Here is an 18,131-nt window from a genome sequence, read left to right as displayed (position 1 = left end):
ACCACAACTGCCACACATTCTATATAGCTATGGAGAAGGAGAGGATTAGGCAAAATGGGAGGATATTTAATTGGAGAAGAGGAAACTATGATGCGATTAGACATGAGTTAGGAAGCATGGATTCGGAGCAATTGTTCCATGGTAAAGGCACTATAGACATGTGGAGACTGTTTAAGGAACAGTTGTTGCGAGTGATGAATAAATATGTCCCTCTGAGACAGGCAAGAAGTGGTAAGATAAAGGAACCTTGGATGACGAGAGCAGTGGAGCTTCTCGTCAAAAGGAAAAAGGTAGCTTCCGTAAGGTGGAGGAAGCAAGGGTCAAGCTCTGGCAGGTGAGGAAGGAGCTCAAAAATGGTCTGAGGAGAGCCAGGAGGGGGCACGAGAAAGGCTTGGCAGAACGGATAAGGGAGAACACAAAGGAATTTTATACTTTAAGTGAGGAATAAGAGAATGGTCAAAGAAAGAGTAGGGCCGATCAGAGATAACAGAGGGAATTTGTGTGTGGAGTCTGAGGAGGTAGGGGAAGCCCTAAATGAGTTTTTTGCTTCTGTTTTTACGAAAGAAATGAACTTTGTAGTGAATGAAATCTTTGAAGAGCAGGTGTGCATGCTGGAATAGATAGAGATAGAGGAAGCTGATGTGCTGAAAATTTTGTCAAACATTAAGATTGACAAGTCGCCAGACCCGGACCAGATTTGTCCTCGGCTGCTTTGGGAAACGAGAAATACAATTGCTTCGCCGCTTGCGAAGATCTTTGCATCTTCGCTCTCCACTGGATTCGTACCGGAGGACTGGAGAGAGGCAAATGTAATTCCTCTCTTCAAGAAAGGAAATAGGGAAATCCCCTGCAATTACAGACCAGTAAGTCTCACGTGTGTCATCTGCAAGGTGTTAGAAAGGATTCTGAGGGATAGGATTTATGACCATCTGGAAGAGCATGGCTTGATTAAATGCAGTCAACACGGCTTTGTGAGGGGCAGGTCATGCCTCACAAATCTTATCGAGTTCTTTGAGGATGTGACTAGAAAGGTTGATGAGGGTCGAGCTGTGGATGTGGTGTATGAGGACTTCAGCAAGGCACTTGATAAGGTTCCCCATGGTAGGCTCATTCAGAAGGTCAAGAGGAATGGGATACAGGGGAACCTAGCTGTCTGGATACAGAATTGGCTGGTCGACAGAGGACAGTGAGTCGTCGTGGAAGGAAAATATTCTGCCTGGAAGTCAGTGATGAGTGGTGTTCCACAGGGCTCTGTTCTTGGGCCTCTACTGTTTGTAATTTTTATTAATTACTTGGATGAGGGGATTGAAGGATGGATCAGCAAGTTTGCAGACAACACAAAGGTTGGAGGTGTTGTTGACAGTATAGAGGGCTGTTGTCGGCTGCAGCGGGACATTGACAGGATGCAGAGGTGGGCTGAGAGGTGGCAGATGGAGTTCAATCTCGATAAATGCGAGGTGATGCAGTTTGGAAGGTCGAACTTGAAAGCTGAGTACTGGATTAAGGATAGGATTCTTGGCAGTGTGGAGGAACAGAGGGATCTTGGTGTGCAGGTACATAGATCCCTTAAAATGGCCACCCAAGTGGACAGGTTTGTTAAGAAAGCATATGGTGTTTTGGCTTTCATTAACAGGGCGATTGAGTTTAAGAGTCATGAGATCATGTTGCAGCTCTATAAAACTTTGGTTAGACTGCACTTGGAATACTGCGTCCAGTTCTGGTCGCCCTATTATAGGAAAGATGTGGATGCTTTGGAGAGGGTTCAGAAGAGGTTTACCAGGATGCTGCCTGGACTGGAGGGTTTATCTTATGAAGAGAGGTTGACTGAGCTCGGACTTTTTTCGTTGGAGAAAAGGAGGAGAAGAGGGGACCTAATTGAGGTATACAAGGTAATGAGAGGCATAGATAGAGTTGATAGCCAGAGACTATTTCCCAGGGCAGAAATGACTAACACAAGGGGTCATAGTTTTAAGCTGGTTGGAGGAAAGTATAGAGGGGATGTCAGAGGCGGGTTGTGAGAGCATGGAATGCGTTGCCAGCAGCAGTTGTGGAGGCAGGATGATTGGGGACATTTAAGCGATTCCTCGACATACATGTGGTCACAGAAATTTGAGGGTGCATACATGAGGATCAGTGATTGGCACAACATCATGGGCTGAAGGGCCTGTTTTGTGCTGTACTGTTCTATGTTCTACGCAATTGCTAAGAAGATATTTCTTTTATTGGGACATTCTGGGAATAGGGTACACCATTTCAGAATTGGGGAAGTGTTGGCATGGTGGTAATGTCACTGGACTTGCATTCCAGGAGCCAAAGCAATTATCTGGGAGCTGGGTTCCAATCTCAACTTGGCAGATGGTGAGGTTTGAAATTGATAAACGCACTTTATAGTGACAATTTAATCACTCCCAATTGTCATAAAAGTTAATCTGATTGACTAATGTCCTGGAGAGAAGGAAATCTGATATCCTTACCTCGTCTAGCCTCTGTGACTCCATACCCACAATAATATAGTTATTATTAGCTGCTTGCCAATTAAGATGGGCATTAAACGCTGGCCTAATCACATACCATGAACATAAAATAAATAAAGAAGTGGGAGGTTGTGCATGGAGTCAGAGGAGATGGGGAAGCGCTAAATGAATATTTTTCATCAGTATTCACACTAGAAAAATACAAAGTTGATTAGGAGAATACTGAGATACAGGCTGCTAGACTCGACAGGATTAACGTTCGCAAAGAGAAGGTGTTAGCAATTCTGGAAAGGCTGAAAATAGATAAGTCCCCTGGTCCAGATGCGATTTATCCTGGGATTCTCTGGGAAGCTGAGAAGATCGCCAAGCTTTTGACTTTGATCTTTGTGTCGTCATTATCTACAGGAATAGTGCCAGAAGACTGGAGGATAGCAAATATTGTTCCCTTGGTCGAAGAGGGGAGTAGAGACAACCCAGGAAATTATAGACCTGTGAGCCTTACTCCGGTTGTGGGTAAAGTGTTGGAAAGGGTTCTAAGAGATAGGATTTATAATTATCTAGAAAGGAATAAGTTGATTCGGGATAATCAACACAGTTTTGTGAAGGGTAGGTTGTGCCTCACAAACCTTATTGAGTTCTTTGAAAAGGTAGCCAAACAGGTGGATGAGAGTAAAGCCTCATGTGGTATATATGGATTTCAGTAAGGAGTTTAATAAGGTTCCCCATGGTAGACTATTGCACGAAATACGGAGGCATGGGATCGAGGGTGATTTAGCGGTTTGGATCAGAAATTAGCTAGCTGAAAGAAGATAGAGGGTGGTGGTTGATGGGAAATGTTCATCCTGGAGTTCAGTTACTGGTGGTGTACCGCAAGGATCTGTTTTGGGTCCACTGCTGTTTGTCATTTGTATAAATGACCTAGATGAGGGCAGAGAAGGATGGATTAGTAAATTTGTGGATGGCATGAAGGTCGGTGTAGTTGTGGATAGTGCAGAAGGATGTTGTGGTTACAGAGGGACTTAGATAAGCTGCAGAGCTGGGCTGAGAGCTGGCAAATAGAGTTTAATGTGGAAAAGTATGAGGTGATTCACTTTGTAAGGAGTAACAGGAATGCAGAGTAGTGGGCTAATAGTAAGATTCTTGGTAGTGTAGATGAGTAGAGAGATCTTGGTGTCCTTGTGCACAGATTCCTGAAAATTCCCACCCAGGTTGATATCGTTATTAAGAAGGCATATGGTGTGTTAGCATTTATTGGTAAAGGGATTGAGTTTTGAAGCCACAAGATCATATTGCAGTTGTACAAAACTCTGGTGCAGCAACATTTGGAGTATTGTGTTCATTTCTGGTCACTGCGTTATAGGAAGGATGTGGAAGCTTTGCAAAGGGTTCAGAGGTGATTTAGTCAGATGTTGCATGGTATGGAGGGACGGTCTTATGAGCAAGGGCTGAGGGTCTTGAGGCTGTTTTGTTTAGAGAGAAGGAGGTTGAGAGGTGACTTAATTGAGACGTATAAGATAATCAGAGGGTTAGATAGGGTGGACAGTGAGAGCCTTTTTCTTCGAATGGTGATGGCTGGCATGAGGGGACATAGCTTTAAATTGAGGGGTGATAGATATACGACAGACATCAGGGGTAGTTTCTTTCCTTTGAGAGTAGTAGAGGTGTGGAACATACTCCTGCAACAGTAGTAGACTTGCCTCTTTAAGGATATTTAAATGGTCATTGGATGGACATATTGAAAGTGGAATAGTGTAGGTTAGATGGGCTTCAGATTGGTTCCACAGGTTGGTGGAATATTGAGGGCTGAAGAGCCTATACTGCGCTGGAATGTTTTGTGTTCTTGGTCTCCTACTTAAGCTGAGAAACCATGTTTTTAGGGCGGGGGGTGGGGGGGGCGATTATTGCTAACCTATTAATCTCGAAACTCAGGACATGATCTGGGAAACCAGGTTCAAATCCTGCCCCAATAGGTGGTAGAATTTGAGTTCCATTTAATGAAACAAAAATCTGGAATTCAGAATCTACTGATGACCATGAAAACATTGTTCAAAGTTTGTGAGAAGATTTGTAGCTCAGGTGCTCGTTGTTGTGGTTCTGTTTGCCGAGCTGGGAATTTGTGTTGCAGATGTTTCGCCCCCTGTCTAGGTGACATCCTCAGTGCTCAGGAGCCTCCTCTGAAGCGCTTCTGTGTTATTCGCTCCGGCATTTATAGTGGTTTGTCTCTGCCGCTTCCGGTTGTCAGTTCCAGCTGTCCGCTGCAGTGGCCGGTATATTGGGTCCAGGTCAATGTGTTTGTTGATAGAATCTGTGGATGAGTGCCATGCCTCTAGGAATTCCCTGGCTGTTCTCTGTTTGGCTTGTCCTATAATAGTAGTGTTGTCCCAGTCTAACCCATGTTGCCTGTCATCCACATGTGTGGCTACTAAGGATAAGGATAGCTGGTTGTGTCATTTCATGGCTAATTGGTGTTCATGGATGCGGGCTGTTAGCTGTCTTCCTGTTTGTCCTGTGTAGTGTTTTGTGCAGTCCTTGCATGGGATTTTGTCCTCTACGTTGGTTTTGCTCATGCTGGGTATCGGGTCCTTCATCCTGGTGAGTTGTTGTCTGAGAGTGCTGTATGGTAGTTGTGGCCCTTTTGAACAGTGTCTTGATGCAACTTCTTTTGTGTGTGTTTGGATGGTTGCTTTCGTAGTTCAGGACTTGGTCTGTGTGTGTGGCTTTCCTGTATACCTTTGTGGTGAATTCTCCGTTCGGTGTTCTCTGTTCCATCACGTCAAGGAATGGGAATTGGTTGTCCTTTTCTCCCTCTCTTGATGCAATCGGATTCCTGTGAGTGTGGCATTGATGATCCAGTGTATGTTTTCTATTTCTGTGTTTTTAATGATTACAAAGGTGTCATCCACATATCTGACCCAGAGTTTGGGTTGAATTTGCAATCAAAAGGGCCACAACACACTGCTGCACACCAGAACTGCAAAAAGAGGAAGAAGAACACCTCTACAATCTACTCGCCAAAAACGGATACTCCCGCAATTTCATCAACAGGTGCCTAAGAGAGAGACAACAGAATGAGGACATACCACAACCCAAAGGACTAGCCACGTTACCATACATCAAGAACATTTCTGAACTAACAGCCAGACTACTGCGACCACTAGGACTCATAACAGCACACAAACCAACAGCCACTCTCAGACAACAACTCACCAGGACAAAGGACCTGATACCCAGCATGAGCAAAACCAACGTAGAGTACAAAATCCCATGCAAGGTCTGCACAAAACACTACGCAGGACAAACAGGAAGACAGCTAACAATCCGTATCCATGAACGCCAACTAGCCACGAAACAACACGACCAGCTATCTTTAGTAGGCACACACGTAGATGACAGGCAACATGAATTCAACTGGGACAACACTACTATTATAGGTCAAGCCAAACAGAACAGCCAGGGAATTCCTAGAGGCATGGCACTCACCCGCAGATTCTATCAACAAACACATCGACCTGGACCCAATATACCGACCACTGCAGCGGACAGCTGGAACTGACAACCGGAAGCAGCAGAGACACGCCACTATAAATTCCGGAGGGAACAACACAGAAGTACTTAACTGGAGGCTCCCAAGCATTGAGGATGTCACCTAGACAGGGGACGAAACATCTTTAACATAAATTCCCAGCTCGGCGAACAGGACCACAACAACATGAAACCACTGTCAATAGTCAGAAAAACCCATCTGGATGAATAATATCCTTGAGGGAACAAAAACTGCTATGTTTATCATGTCTGGCTTTTACGTGACTTCAGACCTACAGCAATATGGTTGACACTCAACTGTCCTCTGAAATGGCCTAGAAATCCACTTGGTTGAAGGGCAGCTAGAGTTGGGGAATAAATGCCAGCAGTGACACCAACATTCCACGAGTGAATTGGAAAAAAAAATCCATTGTTTATGAAATTCTGTACCTCAGCATTCATAGTCATTTGATATATTCAGATTTTTGATCTGCAAGGGAGTCACAGGTAATGGGGGCAAGCAGGAAGGTGAAGTTGAAATGATCGTTCAATCATGATCTTATTGAATGGCAAAGGTGACCAGAGGGGCTAAATAGACTAACCCTGATCCTCTTTCTTATTTCAAGTTTATTAACAACTGGAACGTCATCCAATTTACAAGCAAGTGCTGTGAAACTCCAGTTTTTGTTTCTGCCTACACTTTGTTTTCACAGGGTGAAACACCATTAGATCTTGCTAAACAGAGGAAAAATGTTTGGATGATTAACCATTTACAAGAAGCAAGGCAAGCAAAAGGCTTTGACAGTCCTTCATTCCTAAAAAGGCTGAAGGCAGACAAGGTGAGCAAGATGAAAAGGAGGAAGAAATGACTTGCTGATTAATTGTACCTTTCATGACCTCAGAATATCACAAAGTATTTTACATCCAATGACTTATTTTTTGAAATATCATTGTTGGTTTGGAAAGTTCTGAACCACTAATTGTTCTGAAGGCAAACTGGCAAAAAGTTCTACCAGGAGACTAGTTAATGAGATAAAGTCAGAACAAGTTTATTAAATTCTCAGGTGAACTGTGGCAGTGAACTTGGGCAGTGATTTATGTTTAATGCATATCATAGTGCCCAGGAGAAGATCCAGCAAGCAGACCACATAAATGGTTTCTCCTGCAGCTTTGTTCTTTCGTCTTTATCTGCTCTTAACCCTGGGACAGCTGAGGGCCATTATAGAGGCCTTGCTGTTGTTCAGGCTAGAACTGGCCCCCTGTTGCTATGGTTCCGACTAAAAAGCATCCCTACATTCCCAAAATTATGTTTTAAGAGCTTTTAGCATTTACTTAAAGAAGTTTGGTAGTTCAAAATTAACTGATCAAGAAATGGATGAAAGTTTCATTTACACCTTCTAGTCATGATTAATCTTCGGTTCGTGGCCTATACAGGAGGGACAATGCAAATTTGTAAATGGGACTGATTGCATGTAACAGTGATATTTTCATGTTTGCATCATGGATTGTAAAGATGACGCTTATCTTTTGTTTGAACTGAACATACATGAGACAGAGTGCATTTAGTGATTTGGACACACGCAGCAAGTATTTTGTTGAATGCCTTCACCTGTTCATTTGTATATTCATTATTGTACCACTGCAAAACAAGAGTTGACTTTACTGAGTTTGGAATTTCTCTTGGAATTTAAAAAAAATGTTTGTCTTTTCTTATAATCAAATTTTACTGCATTTTCTTTTGCAACAGGAATTTCGTCAAAAGGTGATGCTGGGGACTCCATTTTTAGTGATCTGGTTGATGGGATTCATAGCTGACCTTGACATTGATTCCTGGCTAATAAAGGGACTGATGTATGGTGGAGTCTGGGCAATGGTACAGTTCCTGTCAAAGTAAGTGATGGAAGTGAAAGTTCTCAATTTGAGACTTTTATTTCCTGTTCAGTCAATTTTCCATATTGCTCTGTAAACATATTGCTGTTCTTAAGTTCAGTCTGATATTTATATTCAAGTTGATTACAATCCATTCTATATATCAGTTATGATATGTGTCATGTATTTTGTGTAGAACTTTAGGAAAAGACAATAAATTATGTTGAGTTCTGCACTAATGACATGGTGTATTTATCCTTTGAGTCATCAGTTAGTACCTGTATCCTAAAAATTATATTTTTTAAATGCAGAATGAAAAACATACACTGTTAAAGTACCCCTTTCATACAGTGGTGTAAATAGTGACAAAAATAGAAGTTGCTGGAAAAGCTCAGTGGGTCTGGAAGAATTTGTGAACAGAAGTCAGAGTTAATGTTTTGGTAGCGTGACCCTTCCTCAGAACTGTAATTAGTGATCTGTTGTACTAAAATATATCTGAGAGACTTGTGATCAAACACTGTCAGAGAGTTTAGACTTACTGCCCTTGACATCAAGGCAGCATGTGACTGTGTGTGGCATCAAGGAACCCTGGCGAAACTGGAAGCAAGGAGAATCAGAGGAAAACAATCTGCTGGTTGGAGCCATAACTGACAGATAGGAAGATGGTTGTGGTTGTTGGAAATTGGTGATCTCGGCTCTCTGACACATCTGCAGTAATTCCTCAGGGTAGTGTCCTCGGTCTTCAGCTGTTTCATCAATGACCTTCCCTCCATCGTAAAGTCAGAAATGGGTGATTGTACAATATACAGCACCATTTGTCATTCCTCAGTTATTAAAGTAGTCCAAGTCCAAATGCACACTCAGGGAACTCCCTGAGCAACATCCAGGTTTGAGCTGACAAATGCCTTCTTCTGAGTTGTGACCAGTCTGTGATTCCAATCAGTGTGGGTAGGACAACAGCTCTCAGATTGTAAACAAAACACAGCAAAAAGTACACTTATTTAACCCATTGTCATTGTACATGAGAATCTGGAGACAGTGATAGCAGTGAAGGCAAGAACAGCATGAATTGTATTAACATTATTGTTTCTTTCAGATCATTTTTTGATCACTCTATGCACAGTGCGCTGCCTCTTGGAATTTATCTCGCAACCAAATTCTGGATGTATGCTACATGGTTCTTTTGGCTGTGGTCTGATATCCTTTTAAAGTCTCTCTGATTATTCCTTTCCCATGAGTTTCTCACTTGGTGAAGCTTGGTGGTGGTGTTGGTGGGGAGGTGGCGATTCGTAAAGTACCAATTAGCAAGATGCATTTATCCAGCTGTGTTGGGTTTGGTATTCTGTCTTGTGTTATGAATGGATGATTCTAAAGTCCAAGTACTGACCCAGAGTCCTCAACCGCTCATCATATGACAAGCCCTTGATCCCTAGGTTCATTCTTATAAACCTCTGGATTCTCTCCAATTCCAGCAATCTTTCCTTAAATACTGAGCCCAAACTGCTCACAACAATCCAAATGCAGTCTGACCAGAACTTTGTACCACCTCAGCAGTACATCTCTGCTCTTGTATTCTCGACCTTTTGAAATGAGTACTAACATTGCATTTGCCTTCCTAACTGCCAACTGAACCTGCACGTTAACATTACGAGAACTGGAGATTGCAAAATTCCTTTGTGCTTCAGGTTTCCGAAGCCTTTCCCCATTTACAAAATAGTGTACACCTCTATTCGTCTGACCAAAGTGTATAACCTCTCACTTGCCCACATTCTCTTCCATTTGTCACTACTTTGCCCACTCTCCCAGCCTGTCCAAGTCCTTCTGCAGTATCTGTGCTCCCGCAAGACTACCCGTCCCTCCACTTAACTTTGTGTCATCTGAAAATTTAGCAACAGTGCCCTCAGTTCCTTTGTTCAGATCGTTAATGTATAATGTGAATAGTTGTGGTCCCAACACTGACCCCTATGGAATTCCACTGGTCACTGGCTGCCATCCATCAAAAAGCCCCTTTATCCCAACTGTCTGCCTTCTGCCAGACAACCAATCCTCTATCCACGACAGTACCTTGACCCTAACATCATGACAATAGACAATAGTGCAGGAGTAGGTCATTCAGCCCTTTGAGCCTGCACCGCCATTCAATATGATCATGGCTGATCATTCCTAAACAGTATCCTCTTCCTGCCTTATCTCCATAACCCTTGATTCCACTATGTTTGAGAGCTCTATCCAACTCTTTCTTAAATGAATCCAGAGACTGGGCCTCCACTGCCCTCTGGGGCAGAGCATTCCACACACCCACCACTCTCTGGGTGAAGAAGTTTCTCCTCATCTCTGTCCTAAATGGTCTACCCCGTATTTTTAAGCTATGTCCTCTGGTTCGGCACTCCCCCATCAGCGGAAACATGTTGCCTGCCTCCAAAGTGTCCAATCCTTTAATAATCTTATGTCTCAATCATATCCCCTCTCAGTCTTCTAAACTCAAGGGTATACAAGCCCAGTCGCTTCAGTCTTTCAGGGTAAGGTAATCCTGCCATTCCAGGAATTGACCTCGTGAACCTACGATGAACTCCCTCAATAGCCAGAATGTCTTTCCTCAAATTTGGAGACCAGAACTGCACACAGTACTCCAGGTGTGGTCTCACCAGGGTCCTGTACAGCTGCAGAAGAACCTCTTTGCTTCTATACTCAATCCCTCTTGTTATGAAGGCCAGCATGCTATTAGCCTTCTTCACTACCTGCTGTACCTGCATGCTTGCCTTCATTGACTGGTGTACAAGAACATCCAGATCTCTCTGTACTGCCCCTTTACCGAAAGTGATTCCATGCTCATGATCATGGGCTCTTCCCTTACTTTGCAGCCTCCTGTGTAGCACATTCTGGAAATGTAAATAGATGACATCCGCCGACTGTCCTTTATGTAACTTGTTTGCTTCCTCCTCAAAGAATTCTGACAGATTTGTCAGGCACGAAACTCCCCACTCACTTTACTATTACTTGTTTGGGAAACTTGAATCACCTTTGCTGAGCCCTTCCTCCTTTAATGCTTTCCATCATTTTCCATAATTGCAATTGAACACACCTCCCCCAATCCACAGCCCAAGGTAAATGATTTGCCAGAACTCTGGTCCCAGCATGATTCGGGTAGAGCCAATCCCTCCTTCCCCCACACTGATGCCAATGTTCCATGAACTTGTTCCTGTTTCTCCCACACCAATCTTTCCTCTGGAAGCTTGTTGACCCTGTTTCAATTTGATTGTGGCACAAACCTAATCCAGACAATATTACCTTTTTGACTTTGCTTTCTAATTTAGCCCTTAGCTGCTCATATTCCCTCAGCCAGGCCTCTTTCCTTTTTCTACTGATATCATTGGTACCTACTTGGGCCCTGACAACTGAATCTTTGCCTTCCCACTAAACATTCCTCTGCAGCCCAGGTGAGATATCCTAAACCTGGGCACCGGGCAGGCAACACAGCTCTCAGGATTCTCGATCCTGGTCATAGGGAGCAGTATCTATCCCTTTGACTATACTAGTCCTGATTACCACGACATTTCTCTTTTCTCCTACCCCTGAATGGTTCCCTGTACCATTATGCTATGGTCAGTTTGCTCATCAGCCTTACAGCCCCCTGCTCTCATCCACACAGGGAGCAAGAATCTCAAGCCTGTTAAGACAAACTCAAGGCTGAGGCTCCTTCAGCACCACCTCCTGGATCCCTTTACCTGCCTCGCTCATAGTCACACTCCCCTGACCCTGACCACTGACTGAGTTCGATACCTTTAACCTTAAGGGATGTAACTGCCTCCTGAAACGGTGTCCAGGTAACTCCTCCCCTTCCCTAATGTATGGCAGTGTTTGAAGCCCAGAATCCAACTCATCAACTCTGAGCTGGAGTTCCTCAAGCAACCAACACTTATTACAGCTGTGGTCACCATGAACCACAATGGGATCGAACAGCTCCCACATCATGCGGGTACAACACATCACCAGGCTCTACAGCTCAGTTTTGTTAACTTTGTTCTTAATTTGATTTTTAAAACATTTGTACTTGTCTTTTAGTTTATTATCTGTAAATATTTCCCCCATTTACCTTCAAACTGAAAAGTAACCTAGAAAAGATAGTCAAATTAATAGCTATCACCAAGCACTGATCTTACGGGGGTTTACCTATTGTGTCACTTTCTTGTGCTGGCCCCCTGATCTTCGGCTTCAATTTATTCTGTTTAAAAAAATCACAAACTAAGAGCCAAAAACACAAGCAAAAAGTTTTTACTCTGCACTGAGTTTCCATGCTGCCTCCCAATTCCCTAAACTACAAACTCATGTGGGCTATGTCTCAGTCCAGATGAGGTGTCTCCTACTTGACTGTGAGAAGTTTACTGATACGTTTTGAACATTTTGGAAGCACAAATTATAGAACTAACTATTGTAAAGCTTCAATGTCATGGAAAGGAAGGATAAGGTGGGCGGCATGGTGTCACAGTGGTTAACACTGCTGTCTCACAGCGCCAGAGACCCGGGTTCAATTCCCGCCTCAGGCGGCTGTCCGTGTGGAGTTTGCACATTCTCCCAGTGTCTGTGTGGGTTTCCTCCGGATGCTCTGGTTTCCTCCCACAGTCCAAAAATGTGCAGGTTAAGTGAATTGGCCATGCTGAATTGCCTGTAGTGTTAGGTGAAGGGGTAAATGTAGGGGAATGGGTCTGGGTGGGTTGCACTTCGGCTGGTCGGTATGGACTTGTTGGGCCGAAGGGCCTGTTTCCACACTGTAAGTAATCTAATCATAAACCTTACAGTTCTCGACTTTGGTCTCTAAGCCTTTAATTCCTTAACACCAAAAGAACATCTCCCTGTTCTGTCAGTTCACCTCCCATTTCTTGTCAATAGTGTAGGACTTTTCTACAATTTTGGAAAGTCGTGGAAGTCAGACCCAGGAGTCATTAAAGCTACAGAAGAGCAGAAGAAGAAGGTAAGGGGCAGAAGATGGTTTGTAGTTCCAACAAGTGTAAACCTTGCATTACAATCCATGAAAATACTGTTCAAGGAAACATTGGGTTACAGTAATTGTGTCCCACACTTAACTCATCACTCGCACTATTGAATAATGTGTGGCTAAATTCCATCCTATTTAGAAGCATATACTAATTAAAAGGAATGCTATACTTTGTGTTGAATTACTATCACACCAGTGTTTCTTTTGGCATATTCTGTGGTTGCAGATAGTTGTAATTTTAAGTCCCAGAAATGAATAGAAACCCTTTCTCTTTGGCTCATGTTCTGTGTTTTTAAGCATATAATTTAATTGGTCTGTGTTTAAAAGCTATCCTTAGAAGGATCGCAAGTTCTGAATGAAACTTTCCTCTATTTTTGCAGTTTTATGTGTTATAAGGCAAAGGTTGACCCCATCCCCCCACTGTGAGAACTAAAACAGGAGCACCTCTCCCCATAACCGAAAAGGGGAGTGTGAAAAGTGGTGTAATCTGCCTTTCAGCAATTTCTAGTGGTTAAGTAAAAATAAATCCCTAACATTCAATTTAAAATCAACAAGTAACAATTTATTTATCTAATTCTAACAGTGAGCAAATTTACTAGAATACTAACAAATCGAATAAGTCCCTTCTACCTACTAACTATTCCAGAGTAAAACAAGATTCTAACGGTATGCTGTTCCAATAAACACAAGCCCACTCATGTACAAAAAATTAGAATTTCGTCTGTCGAAATTACAGCCAGATTGTGTCTTCTGGAATGTTCTGTGCCTTCTCCCATCGAGTCCTCTGTCAGGAACACTTCATAGAACATATAGAACAGGTAGCGCAGAACAGGCCCTTCGGCCCTCGATGTTGCGCCGACCTGTGAACTATTCTCAGCTCGTCCCCCTACACTATCCCCCGATCATCCATGTGCTTATCTAAGGATTGTTTAAATCTCCCTAATGTGGCTGAGTTGACAACCTTAGCAGGTCAGGCATTCCACGCCCATACCACTCTCTCAGTAAAGAACCTGTCTCTGGCATCTGTCTTAAATCTATCACCCCTCAATTTGTAATAATGTCCCCTCGTACATGCTGACGTCATCATCCTAGGAAAAAGACATTCACTATCTACCCTATCTAATCCTCTGATCATCTTGTATGTCTCCAACAAATCCCCTCTTAGCTTTCTTTTTGCCCAAGTGTCTCAGCCTTTCCTCATAAGACCTTCCCTCCAGACCAGGCAAATATCCTGGTAAATCTCCTCTCCACCTTTTCCAATGCTTCCACATCCTTCACGAAATATGGCGACCAGAACTGTACGCAATATTCCAAGTGTGGCCGCACCAGCGTTTTGTATAGTTGCCGCACGATATTGCGGCTCCGGAACTCAATCCCTCTGCCAATGAAACCTAACACACCGTATGCCTTCTTAACAGCACTATCAACCTGGGTGGCAACTTTCAGGGATCTATGTACATGGATACCTAGATCCCTCTGCACATCCACACTACCATGAATCTTTCCATTGACCCAGTACTCTGCCTTCCTGTTATTCTTCCCAAAGTGCATCACATCACATTTTGCTGTGTTGAACTCCATTTGCCATCTCTCAGCCCAATTCTGCAGTTTATCCAAGTCCCCCTGCAACTTGTAATATTCTTCCACACTGTCCACTACTCCATCGACTTTCGTGTCATCTTTAAATTTGCTAATCCATCCACCTATGCCTGCGTCTAAGTCATTTATAAAAATAACAAACAGCAGTGGTCCTAAAACAGATCCTTGTGGCACACCACTAGTAACCAGACTCCAGGCTGAATATTTTCCATCAACCACCACTCGCTGCCTTCTTTCAGAAAGCCAGTTTCTAATCCAAACTGCTAAATTACCCTCAATTCCATGCCTCTGCATTTTCTCCAACAGCCTACCATGTGGAACCTTATCAAAGGCTTTACTGAAATCCATATATACCACGTCAACTGCCCTACCCTCATCTACATGCTTGGTCACCTTCTCAAAAAACTCAGTGAGGTTTGCGAGACATGACCTGCCCTTGAAGAAACCATGTTGACTATCTGAAATCAAATTGTTGCTTGATAGATGATTATAAATCTTATCTCTTATAATCCTTTCCAAAACCTTTCGTACAACAGAGGTAAGGCTCACTGGTCTCTAATTATCTGGGTCATCTCTACTACCCTGCTTGAACAAGGGCACCATATTTGCAATCCTCCAGTCCTCTGGTACCAAACCTGTAGACATTGACGACTCAAATATCAAAGCCAAAGGCTCTGCAATCTCCTCCTTAGCTTCCCAGAGAATCCTTGGATAAATCCCAACCGGCCCAGGGGACTTGTCTACTTTCACCCCTAGAATCGATATCACTTGTTTGTAACTAACCTCGATCCTTTCTAGTCTAATATCTCGTACCTCAATTTTGTTTCTCTACAATATTCTCCTTTTCCTGAGTGAAAACCGATGAGAAATGTTCGTCTACCACCTCTCCGATCTCCACAGGATCCACACTCAACTTCCCACTTCTGTCTTTGACTGGCCCTATTCCTACCCTAATCGTCCTTTTATTCCTCACATACCTATAGGAAGCTTTAGGGTTCTCCTTTATTCTATTTGCTAAAGACTGTTCGTGTCCTCTCTTTGCTCTTCTTAACTCTCTCTTTAAATCCTTCCTAACTGATCTGTAACTCTCCATCGCCTCATCTGAACCATCTGAATTTCCCCTGATTCTTCTGTCAGGGACGCCTTTTTTTTAGATTAGATTAGATTACTTACAGTGTGGAAACAGGCCCTTCGGCCCAACAAGTCAACACCGACCCGCCGAAGCGTATACCACCCAGACCCATACTCCTACATTTACCCCTTCACCTAACACTACGGACAATTTAGCATGGTCAATTGACCTAACCTGCACATTTTTGGATTGTGGGAGGAAACCCACGCAGACACAGCATTCGTGACTTGTTTTTGGATGGTACTTTCTCTGATACATCGATGACGATGAGAGCGAATTTCCCGAGAGAGTGAGCTGAGAGCTGTTAGCTCTGGGGTCTTTGTCCAGCTGCCCTCTTCTTTTATACCCTTCATGACACATCACTTTCTCAAAATAGGATGCATCCTATGTTGTCAAAACCATTATATTTAAATTTAATAGGTTTTTGGTATCTCAGTGCCTGGCTGAAATTGATTGGCTAAATTCAAAACCTGTTGTCTTGATAAACAAAATCTGCCACTTTATCTGCTAACAATAGGACCTTTCGAAATGAATGTTGGTGCAAACCTTGAAGCTGCTCACAGACATCCATTTTAACTCTAAGCACTGACAAAACATCATCTTTTAAAGGGGCTATGCAATGCTATCCCTCCTTTTACAGTTTTACAAATACCAAATTTCTGATATCCTGTCTTCCAATTTACATTAACTCTACCCAACTTTGCAACATATGATTCATCAAAGCTAGAGGGGCCACTGCGGCTTCATCTCTTTGATTGACTGCCACCCTAACTGGACTGTAAACCCAACACTAAATTAATACAGGGACATCCTGTTTTTTGTTATTCATATCCTTGATTTACCAAAGGAGTAGCCATGGGCACCCGCATGGGCCCCAGCTATGCCTGCCTCTTTGCAGGATATGTGGAACAGTCCATCTTCCGCAGCTACACTGGCCCCACCCCCCACTTTTTCCTCCGCTACATCGATGACTGTATCGGCGCTGCCTCGTGCTCCCACAAGGAGGTTGAACAGTTCATCCGCTTTACCAACACTTTCCGCCCCAACCTCAAATTCACCTGGACCGTCTCAGACTCCTCCCTCCCCTTCCTAGACCTTTCCATTTCCATCTTGGGTGACCGAATCGACACAGACATTTATTATAAACCAACCGACTCCCACAGCTACCTAGACTACACCTCCTCCCACCCTGCCCCCTGTAAAAACGCCATCCCATATTCCCAATTCCTTCATCTCCGCCCCATCTGCTCCCAGGAGGACCAGTTCCAAAACCGTACCACCCAGATGGCCTCCTTCAAGGACCGCAATTTTCCCCCCAGACATAGTCGACAATGCCCTCCACCTCATCTCTTCCACTTCCCGCTCCTCCGCCCTTGAGCCCCGCCCCTCCAACCGCCACCAGGACAGAACCCCACTGGTCCTCACCTACCACTCCACCAACCTCCATGTCCAATGTATAATTCACCGTCATTTCCGCCACCTCCAAACGGACCCCACCACCAGGGACATATTTCTCTCCCCTCCCCTATCAGCGTTCTGAAAAGACCACTCCCTCCGTGACTCCCTCGTCAGGTCCACACCCCCCACCAACCCAACCTCCACTCCCGGCACCTTCCCCTGCAACAGCAAGAAATGCAAAACTTGCGCCCACACCTCCCCCCTTACCTCCCGCCAAGGCCCCAAGGGACACTTCCATATCCGCCACAAATTCACCTGCATCTCCACACACATCATCTATTGCATCCGCTGCACCCGATGTGGCCTCCTCTATATTGAGGAGACAGGCCGCCTACTTGCGGAATGTTTCAGAGAACACCTCTGGGACACCCGGACCAACCAACCCAACCACCCCGTAGCCCAACAGTTCAACTCCCCCGCCCACTCCACCAAGGACATGCAGGTCCTTGGACTCCTCCATCGCCAGACCATAGCAACATGACGGTTGGAGGAAGAGCACCTCATCTTCCGCCTGGGAACCCTCCAACCACAAGGGATGAACTCAGATTTCTCCAGTTTCCTCATTTCCCCTCCCCCCACCTTGTCTCAGTCAAATCCCTCGAACTCAGCACCGCCTTCCTAATCTGCAATCTTCTTCCTGACCTCTCCGCCCCCACCCCACTCCAGCCTATCGCCCTCACCTTGACCTCCCTCCACCTATCGCATTCCCAACGCCCCTCCCCCAAGTCCCTCCTCCCTACCTTTTATCTTAGCCTGCTGGACACACTTTCCTCATTCCTGAAGAAGGGCTGATGCCCGAAACGTCAATTCTCCTGTTCCTTGGATGCTGCCTAACCTGCTGCGCTTTTCCAGCAACACATTTTCAGCTCTGATCTCCAGCATCTGCAGTCCTCACTTTCTCCTCCAATATCCTTTATTTACCATTGCTTAGCTGTGAGAGGCAACAATATCTTTGTCTGATGCGTGAACCTATTAAGTTTGGACAGGGTGTTAATCTGTGATATACTGACGGCTCGGGTGGCTAACGGCAACACTTTGCTGTCAGAATTGAAAAGAGTTGAGGATTTCTTGTGGGTACTCTAAG

At 44.2% G+C, this 18,131-nt stretch overlaps 1 protein-coding gene across 1 annotated transcript in view; it reads left to right on the top strand.

Annotated features, from left to right (window-relative positions):
- The window catches only part of zdhhc17 (zDHHC palmitoyltransferase 17), a 152,474-nt gene that overhangs the window by 112,666 nt on the left and 21,677 nt on the right, over window positions 1-18,131 (top strand). Inside the window, exons 8-11 of the mRNA XM_072552062.1 lie at window positions 6,710-6,835; window positions 7,744-7,886; window positions 8,962-9,064; window positions 12,712-12,834. Of these exons, the coding sequence (XP_072408163.1) occupies window positions 6,710-6,835; window positions 7,744-7,886; window positions 8,962-9,064; window positions 12,712-12,834 (495 nt within the window). The remainder of the gene's footprint in view (window positions 1-6,709; window positions 6,836-7,743; window positions 7,887-8,961; window positions 9,065-12,711; window positions 12,835-18,131) is intronic.

This window comes from Chiloscyllium punctatum, chromosome 32, assembly GCF_047496795.1.
Source record: "Chiloscyllium punctatum isolate Juve2018m chromosome 32, sChiPun1.3, whole genome shotgun sequence".
In the NCBI taxonomy this organism is placed as follows: Eukaryota; Metazoa; Chordata; class Chondrichthyes; order Orectolobiformes; family Hemiscylliidae; genus Chiloscyllium; species Chiloscyllium punctatum.
This window is presented reverse-complemented; position numbering and strand designations above follow the sequence as displayed.